Source organism: Oncorhynchus mykiss, chromosome 7 (assembly GCF_057628025.1).
Source record: "Oncorhynchus mykiss isolate SJ-2025 chromosome 7, ASM5762802v1, whole genome shotgun sequence".
NCBI classification, from domain to species: Eukaryota; Metazoa; Chordata; class Actinopteri; order Salmoniformes; family Salmonidae; genus Oncorhynchus; species Oncorhynchus mykiss.
Genome location: NC_143028.1, coordinates 84421808 through 84432700, shown reverse-complemented (window position 1 = coordinate 84432700; position 10893 = coordinate 84421808). Strand labels below are relative to the sequence as shown.

The 10893-nt window shown below is 41.5% G+C and overlaps 1 protein-coding gene across 1 annotated transcript; it reads left to right on the top strand.

The window, feature by feature from the left end:
* Positions 1-3347: 3347 nt before the first annotated feature.
* Positions 3348-7066, top strand: barx1 (BARX homeobox 1). Its single transcript, XM_021610827.3, has 4 exons — positions 3348-4355; positions 5544-5835; positions 6128-6212; positions 6380-7066. Exons 1-4 carry the CDS (start codon positions 4148-4150, stop codon positions 6545-6547), a joined length of 753 nt encoding a protein of 250 aa, XP_021466502.1. The 5' UTR covers positions 3348-4147; the 3' UTR covers positions 6548-7066.
* Positions 7067-10893: the final 3827 nt, after the last annotated feature.

The window sequence follows — 10893 nt, the reverse complement described above, 5'->3', positions numbered from 1 at the left end:
AGAGTGAGGTAGTGGTATAGTGTGGTAGTGTTAGAGTGAGATAGTGGTAGAGTGGTATAGTGTGTAGTGGTAGAGTGAGGTAGTGGTAGAGTGAGGCAGTGGTAAAGTGAGGTAGTGGTAGAGTGGTATAGTGTGGTAGTGGTAGAGTGAGGTAGTGGTAGAGTGAGGCAGTGGTAAAGTGAGGTAGTGGTAGAGTGGTATAGTGTGGTAGTGGTAGAGTGAGGTAGTGGTAGAGTGAGGCAGTGGTAAAGTGAGGTAGTGGTATAGTGTGGTAGTGGTAGAGTGAGGTAGTGGTAGAGTGAGGCAGTGGTAAAGTGAGGTAGTGGTAGAGTGGTATAGTGTGGTAGTGGTAGAGTGAGGTAGTGGTAGAGTGGTATAGTGTGGTAGTGGTAGAGTGAGGTAGTGGTAGAGTGAGGTAGTGGTAGAGTGGTATAGTGTGGTAGTGGTAGAGTGAGGTAGTGGTAGAGTGTGGTAGTGGTAGAGTGGTATAGTGTGGTAGTGGTATAGTGTGGTAGTGGTAGACTGAGGTTTTGGTAGAGTGAGGTAGTGGTAGAGTGAGGAAGTGGTAGAGTGGTATAGTGCGGTAGTGGTAGAGTGTGGTAGTGGTAGAGTGAGGTAGTGGTATAGTGTGGTAGTGGTAGAGTGGTATAGTGTGGTAGGGGTAGAGTGGTATAGTGTGGTAGTGGTATAGTGCGGTAGTGGTAGAGTGTGGTAGTGGTAGAGTGAGGTAGTGGTATAGTGTGGTAGTGGTATAGTGTGGTAGTGGTATAGTGTGGTAGTGGTAGAGTGAGGTAGTGGTAGAGTGTGGTAGTGGTAGAGTGGTATAGTGTGGTAGTGGTAGAGTGGTATAGTGTGGTAGTGGTATAGTGCGGTAGTGGTAGAGTGTGGTAGTGGTAGAGTGAGGTAGTGGTATAGTGTGGTAGTGGTATAGTGTGGTAGTGGTATAGTGTGGTAGTGGTAGAGTGAGGTAGTGGTAGAGTGTGGTAGTGGTAGAGTGGTATAGTGTGGTAGTGGTATAGTGTGGTAGTGGTAGACTGAGGTAGTGGTAGAGTGAGGTAGTGGTAGAGTGGTATAGTGCGGTAGTGGTAGAGTGTGGTAGTGGTAGAGTGAGGTAGTGGTTTAGTGTGGTAGTGGTAGAGTGTGGTAGTGGTAGAGTGTGGTAGTGGTATAGTGAGGTAGTGGTAGAGTTTGGTAGTGGTAGAGTGTGGTAGTGGTATAGTGAGGTAGTGGTGAATGAGGCAGTGGTATAGTGTGGTAGTGGTATAGTGTGGTAGTGGTATAGTGCGGTAGTGGTAGACTGAGGTAGTGGTAGAGTGAGGTAGTGGTAGAGTGGTATAGTGTGGTAGTGGTAGAGTGTGGTAGTGGTAGAGTGTGGTAGTGGTATAGTGAGGTAGTGGTGAATGAGGCAGTGGTATAGTGTGGTAGTGGTATAGTGCGGTAGTGGTAGACTGAGGTAGTGGTAGAGTGAGGTAGTGGTAGAGTGGTATAGTGTGGTAGTGGTAGAGTGTGGTAGTGGTAGAGTGTGGTAGTGGTATAGTGAGGTAGTGGTGAATGAGGCAGTGGTATAGTGTGGTAGTGGTATAGTGTGGTAGTGGTAGAGTGAGGTAGTGGTAGAGTGAGGTAGTGGTAGAGTGGTATAGTGTGGTAGTGGTAGAGTGAGGTAGTGGTAGAGTGGTATAGTGTGGTAGTGGTAGAGTGTGGTAGTGGTATAGTGAGGTAGTGGTAGAGTGAGATAGTGGTAGAGTGAGGTAGTGGTATAGTGAGGTAGTGGTAGAGTGAGATAGTGGTAGAGTGAGGTAGTGGTAGAGTGAGGTAGTGGTAGAGTGGTATAGTGTGGTAGTGGTATAGTGTGGTAGTGGTAGAGTGAGGTAGTGGTATAGTGTGGTAGTGGTATAGTGTGGTAGTGGTAGAGTGAGGTAGTGGTATAGTGAGGTAATGGTATAGTGTGGTAGTGGTAGAGTGAGGTAGTGGTAGAGTGAGGTAGTGGTAGAGTGAGGTAGTGGTATAGTGTGGTAGTGTTAGAGTGAGGTAGTGGTAGAGTGGTATAGTGTGTAGTGGTAGAGTGAGGTAGTGGTAGAGTGAGGCAGTGGTAAAGTGAGGTAGTGGTAGAGTGGTATAGTGTGGTAGTGGTAGAGTGAGGTAGTGGTAGAGTGAGGCAGTGGTAAAGTGAGGTAGTGGTAGAGTGGTATAGTGTGGTAGTGGTAGAGTGAGGTAGTGGTAGAGTGAGGCAGTGGTAAAGTGAGGTAGTGGTATAGTGTGGTAGTGGTAGAGTGAGGTAGTGGTAGAGTGAGGCAGTGGTAAAGTGAGGTAGTGGTAGAGTGGTATAGTGTGGTAGTGGTAGAGTGAGGTAGTGGTAGAGTGGTATAGTGTGGTAGTGGTAGAGTGAGGTAGTGGTAGAGTGAGGTAGTGGTAGAGTGGTATAGTGAGGTAGTGGTAGAGTGGTATAGTGTGGTAGTGGTAGAGTGTGGTAGTGGTAGTGGTAGAGTGAGGTAGTGGTAGAGTGAGGCAGTGGTAGAGTGAGGCAGTGGTAGAGTGAGGTAGTGGTAGAGTGAGGTAGTGGTAGAGTGAGGAAGTGGGTCAGTTTGTTATATCTGGAGTACTTCTCCTGTCCTATCCGGTGTCCTGTGTGAATTTAAGTGTGCTCTCTCTAATTCTCTCTTTCTCTCTTTCTTTCTCTCCCTCTGAGGACCTGAGCCCTAGGACCATGCCTCAGGACTACCTGAAATGATGATTCCTTGCTGTCCCCAGTCCACCTGGCCGTGCTGCTGCTCCAGTTCCAACTGTTCTGCCTGTGATTATTATTATTTGACCATGCTGGTCATTTATGAACATTTGAACATCTTGGCCATGTTCTGTTATAATCTCCACCCGGCACAGCCAGAAGAGGACTGGCCACCCCACATAGCCTGGTTCCTCTTTAGGTTTCTTCCTAGGTTTTGGCCTTTCTAGGGAGTTTTTCCTAGCCACCGTGTTTCTACACCTGCATTGCTTGCTGTTTGGGGTTTTAGGCTGGGTTTCTGTACAGCACTTTGAGATATCAGCTGATGTACGAGGGGCTATATAAATACATTTGATTTGATTTGATTTGGTAGAGTGGTATAGTGTGGTAGTGGTAGAGTGAGGTAGTGGTAGAGTGGTATAGTGAGGTAGTGGTAGAGTGAGGTAGTGGTAGAGTCAGGTAGTGGTAGATTGAGGTAGTGGTAGAGTGAGGGATTCATTTTATTGAACCAAACAAAGAGATTGATGCTCCTCTGGCCATCAGTGCATATTTCTACACACTTTTGCATGACCTGATTTGTTGATGTATTTGGGTGTGTGACTGAATTGTATGTCTATAAATAGATTCCAAAATATATATTTTTATATTTATTTGATCAAAATGTTTACTTTCTACCCCTAAAAAATTGAACATTCATTGTAAATGTATTTCAAAGACGTATATACGCCATGGGCCCTTCAAATGGACGAGCATTCCTTTCCTTCAACATTGTGCACAATAAATCCTTCTATCTCTCGCTCTCTTTCTTCCCCAGAGTAGGGAGGTAGGCTAATTTGGCCTAACCAAATTTCGTAATTTGTTTAAAGAATTATTTTAGCATGCAAATTCATGTTAATCGATGTTTCCTTCCTCTGGGTCTGAGAGACTGGCTGGTCTGAAGAGAGGAGGGGCATAGAGAGCGTACTCTTATAAACCTTCAACTGCATATCTTCCTCAATCCATAAACACCGTGATGCTAGTCTACTGGTGTAAACAGGGGTATGCTTCATTAGGCTTCTCGATATTGGCCGGAAATTAAACGTGTTGATGAAACGTTTTGGACGTTTGGTTCCATACTGAATTCGAAAGCAAAATTGGGATTCAGCAGCAAAGAAAAGGTTGGAGAAGTTTACGTCTAAGGCGAATAGAAGAAGAGGACGCATCGGATTCTGCAACAGCAAAGGACTGTTATTTATTTCAGTGTCCATTTCAGGATGTTATTAACTTCCTTCATCAGAGTGTCTTCTTCTCTCCCCGTGTTCTAGAATAAGGAAGGACGTATTGTTAATGTGAATGCCTGTCTCTACGGTAGAGAGAGACTAAACCCAAGGAGGAAGAAACAGTGAAGCTTTTATTGCGCTCCGCCTTTCCCGCGTGCTGAACTGAACCATGCAGCATCCCTTGGACTTGGGGGCTCACTATTATCCCCCGGAGGTTCACCCCGACCACCGCTCCCACTCACACCGCTACCGAAGCTTTATGATCGAAGAGATTCTCACCGACCACCCGGACCATAAGGTGTCTACCCCGGCAGGGGAGCTGCTCAAGTTCGGAGTACAAGCTCTGCTCTCGGCGCGGCCATACCACAATCACCTGGGTAAACTGCGATGCTTTTGGTACTAGCTTGTTTTTAGAGGGGAGATGTAGCCTACTCAACTTTGTATTCAAAATGACTCAAATTATTAAATTGTATTTTCTATTAGTCTTTGTTAGTCTTCTCTTGAGTACTGCTTATGGTTTTCCACTCAAAACAACTCGTTCTGTCATAAACCTAATTGTCCTAAATGGCGAGCGTAAAACATTGATTTAAAACATATTTGCATATGATTTACATTCGTTTCCTTCGTATTATTTTCTTATACAAAGTGCACAATCTAGATTATTTAAAAAAAAATGTATGCCGACACCTTGGCAATAGGGCAGGCCTGCCAACGGGTTCCTTTGATGCTTCCCTTTGGACTTTCAACAAGGGTTCTATATATTGTCATATAAACTGTAATCTATCGAAATGTATAGACAAGTCTGAGTCATTTGTGAATATTTCCACTCATGGAGCGAATGGTCACAGTGGGTCACCAAACTTCAGAAAAGACGATGCGGGCCTTCTTCTTCTTGACGCAGCCAGGTCTCTACAGGGTATTGGGCTCATGTCTATGTACAATTACCATAGTATTATCCTTTTCTTAAAGCTGTTTACATTGATTGGCCATACAATTTGTAAAACGAGGCCTTGTTTATCGAATACCACTATGTTTTGCATATCAGCAGTCATGGGCCATATGAATTTGGCTCAGGGAAATTGTATTGGTGGAGGGAAAAACAGACAAATTCAAACATTTCATGAAGTATATGCATAATAGGTTTGCTTATCAACATTTCAACCAAGTTATTACATTTCTACATTTCCTGACAGTGACTGAATTTAGCATTTAATTGTTATTAATTCCAATATAATAAACTATTATAAGCATGATAATAATCAAATAATTACGTCTAATAGACCTAATAAAAACGACAATACATATGTATCACTACTAGTACTATACTACTACTTAAATACTATCATAATAACTCATAATATAATCATTGTTCTTTTAATTATATAATAAAATGTTACTGTATTTATTTTAACCTATATTTTACTAGAAAATATGTAATCATCACGTAGAACCAATTAAGAAAATAGCCAAGTGTGTAGCCTATAGGCGTTGTTAAATGTATTATTTTCGTGTAGGAGTTCAATGGGGGATAATCACATTTATACGTGAAATTGTTTGATTTACAGTTTTGAAGGCAGACCAATCGGGTATCCTGAAGTTCCCGATGTCGCCACTCTCCTGCTCACTGGGATCACCGTTAGGCTCCGCTCTCCTATCCGGGGCTCCGGGGCTCCACGGCGGCTCAGCTTCCCACCACCTCCCGTTGGACCTCCACCTCCGGAGCAAGCTGGAGCATGGCGGAGACGGCAACAGCAAGACCAAGAAAGGCCGCCGGAGCAGGACGGTCTTCACTGAGCTACAGCTAATGGGCTTGGAGAAAAGATTTGAGAAACAGAAGTACCTTTCAACGCCAGACAGGTATTTAAATAAATTAAACCATTCAATTAACCTATTTATCCCTAGGGGGCTATTATTGCTGTGGGTAAAAGTGACTCGCAAATTAGTCAGACATACAACACAACACAATAACATAGGCCTACAATCAGTCATCTCTCTCTCTAAGACGGATGACACGAATGCAAGATATTGACACCAATGTAATATATATCTTACCTTTTTAGATATTGACTCAAATGTGGTTTAGTGCAAGATGTGAAATTGGATTGAAATGAAAGAAAATCTCTGTAAAAGCCACTTTGTCCCCATACAGAATAGATCTGGCTGAGTCTCTGGATCTGAGTCAACTACAAGTCAAGACCTGGTACCAGAACAGACGAATGAAATGGAAGAAAATAGTAAGTTCTTATTTCTTATTATGAACAATATGACAAGGAGGCGAGTGGTTTTGATAAATAATAATATGAGTTTACTTGTCCATTAACTTGGTTTTATGGTAGGCCTAAACAGTTTAATTGTAGATTATGTTTGTCGTTTTAAAACTTGAATTGTTTCTACTGTACAGGTCCTACAAGGAGGAGGATTGGAATCTCCAACCAAACCAAAAGGCCGTCCTAAGAAGAATTCCATCCCGTCGAGCGAGCAGCTTTCGGAGCAGGAGAGGTCTGGAGACGTCGACCGTCAGTCGGACGGTTCCACCTCGTCACATTCAGACACTAACCAAGAGGAATAATAATGTTGGTGCTCCGACTAACTGACAACTCTCTGAAGACGTTCACCAGACGTTCATACAGCCTCTGGGATGCGTAATGGTGGTCGACGGTTGAATCGAAGTGCCTTGCCCTTGACTTCGATATTTTTGGCACTTACATAGAGAGACTGATGTTGGCCTCCCGTAGGAGAGGCGGAACTCTATTTTATTACTAGTATCGTCCTCCAGACACTTCCTCCTTGGGACGAGGTTACTTTTTGTATGCTATTGTCACATCTTCTTTCGTAATCAATGTGTTGTCAATACCTATGCTTCCATCCGCGTCACGCCGAACTAACCGTTATGGAGCGGTTGCGGAGGGAGGGAGGGAGGGACACACATCGAGCAGTAGGTGCACTCTTTCATTGCCTCCATTCAAATGACCCACTTTACACATACGTCTTCTGTTCTGCTTTTGTTTAGCATATTTACATGTTTTATTAGGCTATGTTTTTATTATAAGGACATTGTTGGATGTAATTAAATATTTTTTCACTTACACTTAATCGTTCTTTTATTTTTTTATATTGAAAGGAAATTAGACCAAATTTGCTATTTCCTGCAATCACATGAGAATGTTGATGTTGTTGGCAGCTGGGAGGTAATTTTACCCCCAAAGCATTTCCATTCACCGACACATATAGTTTATATTCCAGCGCTGTGATGTAAATCGTTTACTTGTAACATTTTACCAGTGCTACAATTTCTTGGTAGGTAGTCCTAACATTACGCACAATTCTGCATGATATGGAGCTCTGGGTTGAGTTGAACGAAAACTAAATATGACGACCAAAACGAAAGAGGAACGTTCAATAATATTACATTACGGTAATTTGACACAAGTATAGTCTAACGCCATTCCATCAGAGGCAACTTCTCGGTTCTTCAATGTGAAGACTCAGAACTGCGATTCTCGGCCTAGAGGCAAATCCAATAGTCGAACAATTAGTGTCGCCACTCCAATTGCAAATGATACTGTCCCGTTGCAAATATTGCAAACATAACTATCTAATCACACCTGTTTAATTAGGAAACAAATAACCCTTCTGGTTCAATTACATCTCAACTAAATGCTGGCCTTTAGACTCGGAGTGCATTGTAATTCTCTTTCAACAATGGTGTTACCATAGTGCAGGGTGTGCGTAAAGAACGCTCTACGCCATATGTAGATTTTCAATACAACCGAATAGTATCCTCTCTCTCATATTCCCAATGGGCCCGATTCAGACTTAGGAAATGTATGCCTTTCCTACCCATTTCTCAGTAGTTGGTATTCAGACATACCCTATGAAGGTGTGTAATTGGCTTTGCAGGCGTGGTTCTCTTGCTCACATTGAATACATTTAATTCAACCGCTGAAAACCATGCCACTTGCTGGCCTATATATTTTCTTGTGGAGTTTTCATTCAATAGGGTTTTCAGGACATTTATGAAAATCCATCCCTTTAAATTTGGTGTACCTTTAATTTGCTCTACAGACTCACTAGAATATATGGAGTGAACGTTCAGAATATTAGGGATCAATGAAAGATAGCCATGTAAATTCTTCTCCATTCCAGCTCCGGTTTTTAGATTTAAATATACCCTGATCTTGTATATGATGGGGGGTTAGGAAAGTATTTATGAATAATAATAAAAACTAGTTTGGAGATCCTTAATGTAAGAAATATATTGATGAATCAAACAATTCCATGGTTTGATTAATCCTAAAAGTTGCCATATTTAATTGTTCAATCCATGAAATATTGGAAGGTGAGAAAAGTGTAGAATAAGGGTTGACCAGTAGTCCTGTACATCTACGCTGATAATCCTCACTAGTCATGGAACTGTGATGCCAATAGTGCAGTCTTTGGGAACCGTGCTCCAGGCTCCAGGTTTAAACTGCTACATACGGTCTGCTGTACCATAATTATTCCCATAGGCCACATGTACCAAATTATTGCAGAAGTTGTAATACGTTAGCCTAATATGATCCACCATGAAATTATTGTTGCCAGCGATTTATAACGTGCAATAGATCTAAAATATTTATAATTTATATTTACAATTCCCTTTTCCAAACAGATTACTCATTTACCTAGCTCTTATCAATAATTGTTATCAAGTTGTAAATTACAGTTAGTGGAGAATGGTGTTATTTACAGTGCATGGAGAATGGTGTTATTTACAGTGCGTGGAGAATGGTGTTATTTACAGTGCATGGAGAATGATGTTATTTACAGTGCATGGAGAATGATGTTATTTACAGTGCTTGGAGAATGGTGTTATTTACAGTGTGTGGAGAATGGTGTTATATACAGTGCTTGGAGAATGGTGTTATTTACAGTGCATGGAGAATGGTGTTATTTACAGTGCTTGGAGAATGGTGTGATTTACAGTGCTTGGATAATGGTGTTATTTACAGTGCTTGGATAATGGTGTTATTTACAGTGCATGAAGAATGGTGTTATTTACAGTGCATGGAGAATGGTGTTATTTGCAGTGCATGGAGAATGGTGTTATTTGCAGTGCATGAAGAATTGTGTTATTTACAGTGTGTGGAGAATTGTGTTATTTACAGTGCATGGAGAATGGTGTTATTTACAGTGCATGGAGAATGGTGTTATTTACAGTGCTTGGAGAATGGTGTTATTTACAGTGCTTGGAGAATGGTGTTATTTACAGTGCTTGGATAATGGTGTTATTTACAGTGCATGAAGAATGGTGTTATTTACAGTGCATGGAGAATGGTGTTATTTGCAGTGCATGGAGAATGGTGTTATTTGCAGTGCATGGATAATTGTGTTATTTACAGTGTGTGGAGAATGGTGTTATTTACAGTGCATGGAGAATGGTGTTATTTTCATGGGTAAAAAAATAAGTAGATGCTTTTCCCGCTTGGAACCCACAGGTTGCTCAACATTATTCATGTTTCTCCTCGCATGTAAATGTGGTGGAATTATGAGGTAATTCAATTAAGTTAAGAATACGGCGTCTCTGTAGACACATCTCCGCCACACCTTAATTTATTCGATTCCCACCCCAAACGAATAGCGGGTGAATAGCATGCTATTCTCATGTTTAAAATAGTCAGAATATGTGTAGAGAGAAAAGTGCCTAAAGGGGGAATTATGTTCTACTTATGCACGCCTAACTAGGGTCGGAATTCCCCCCAATAAGAATAATAATCGATGTGCGTCAGCAGAGATCCAGTGTTCCGGGGCAGGTTCCTGACCAGGTTCCTGACCAGGTTGCTGACCATATACAGTAAGTCTAGTGTCCTACTCCTATCGTCCATTGTAGCTAAGCTTCCACATTTTGTTCGGGTCCCGCAACCAAACAAGTATGTCCCGAATCTTATCAACAAATTCAAACGCCACTAATTTACAAAAAAAGTAGTTTTGTCTCTTTCAGTCAGACATTATAACCTGTAGCTGTTCAAATCAAATCAAATCATATTCTATTGGTCACATTCACAGGGTTAGCAGATGTTAATGCGAGTGTAGTGAAAGGCCTATGCTTCTAGTTCCGACAATGCAGTAACATCTCACAAGTAATCTAACAATTCCACAACAACTACCTAATACACACAAATCTAAAGGGGTGAATGAGAATATGTACATATAAATATATGGATGAGTGATGGCCGAGCGGCATAGACAAGATGCAGTAGATGGTATACAATACAGTATATACATATGATATGTGTAATGTAAGATATGTAAACATTATTAAAGTGCCATTATTTACAGTGGCATTGTATAAAGTGACAAGTGATCCATTTAGTAAAGTGGCCAGTGATTTGGACTCATAGTTGGCAGCAGCCCCTCTGAGTTAGTGGTGGCTGTTTAGCAGTTTGATGGCCTTGAGATATAAGCTGTTTTTCAGTCTCTCGGTCCCAGCTTTTGCAGTAGAGAGGAAGAGGCAAAGCTAGAGGTTTCACTCTCGCCAAAATATGTTTTAAAAAAAAAGCCAATGCGTTTCTATCGGCTTACTTTGGATCTAAACTTCTGTATTGCCTTCATGCCTTTGGGACAGACTCGCATAGTTATGGCGGAGACATGAGCATCTCGTCACATGCATATCTTTGTTTGCAGTCACGTTGCCCGTTTGACAAGATATATATATATATATATATATATATATATATATATATATATCATAATGATGTTTTACTGGTGACGTTAAACATTTCTCCAATCATTGTTGAGATCTGATATTCTGTGCAGCGCAAGGCGAGGCTTCATAGGCCAATGTAATATCGATCACATATTAAATAATTTCGTTCTAAATTCGAGCTAAAGTTAGAGTACAGTTAACTACTTACAAAAAAAGCATGCTCCCGACGA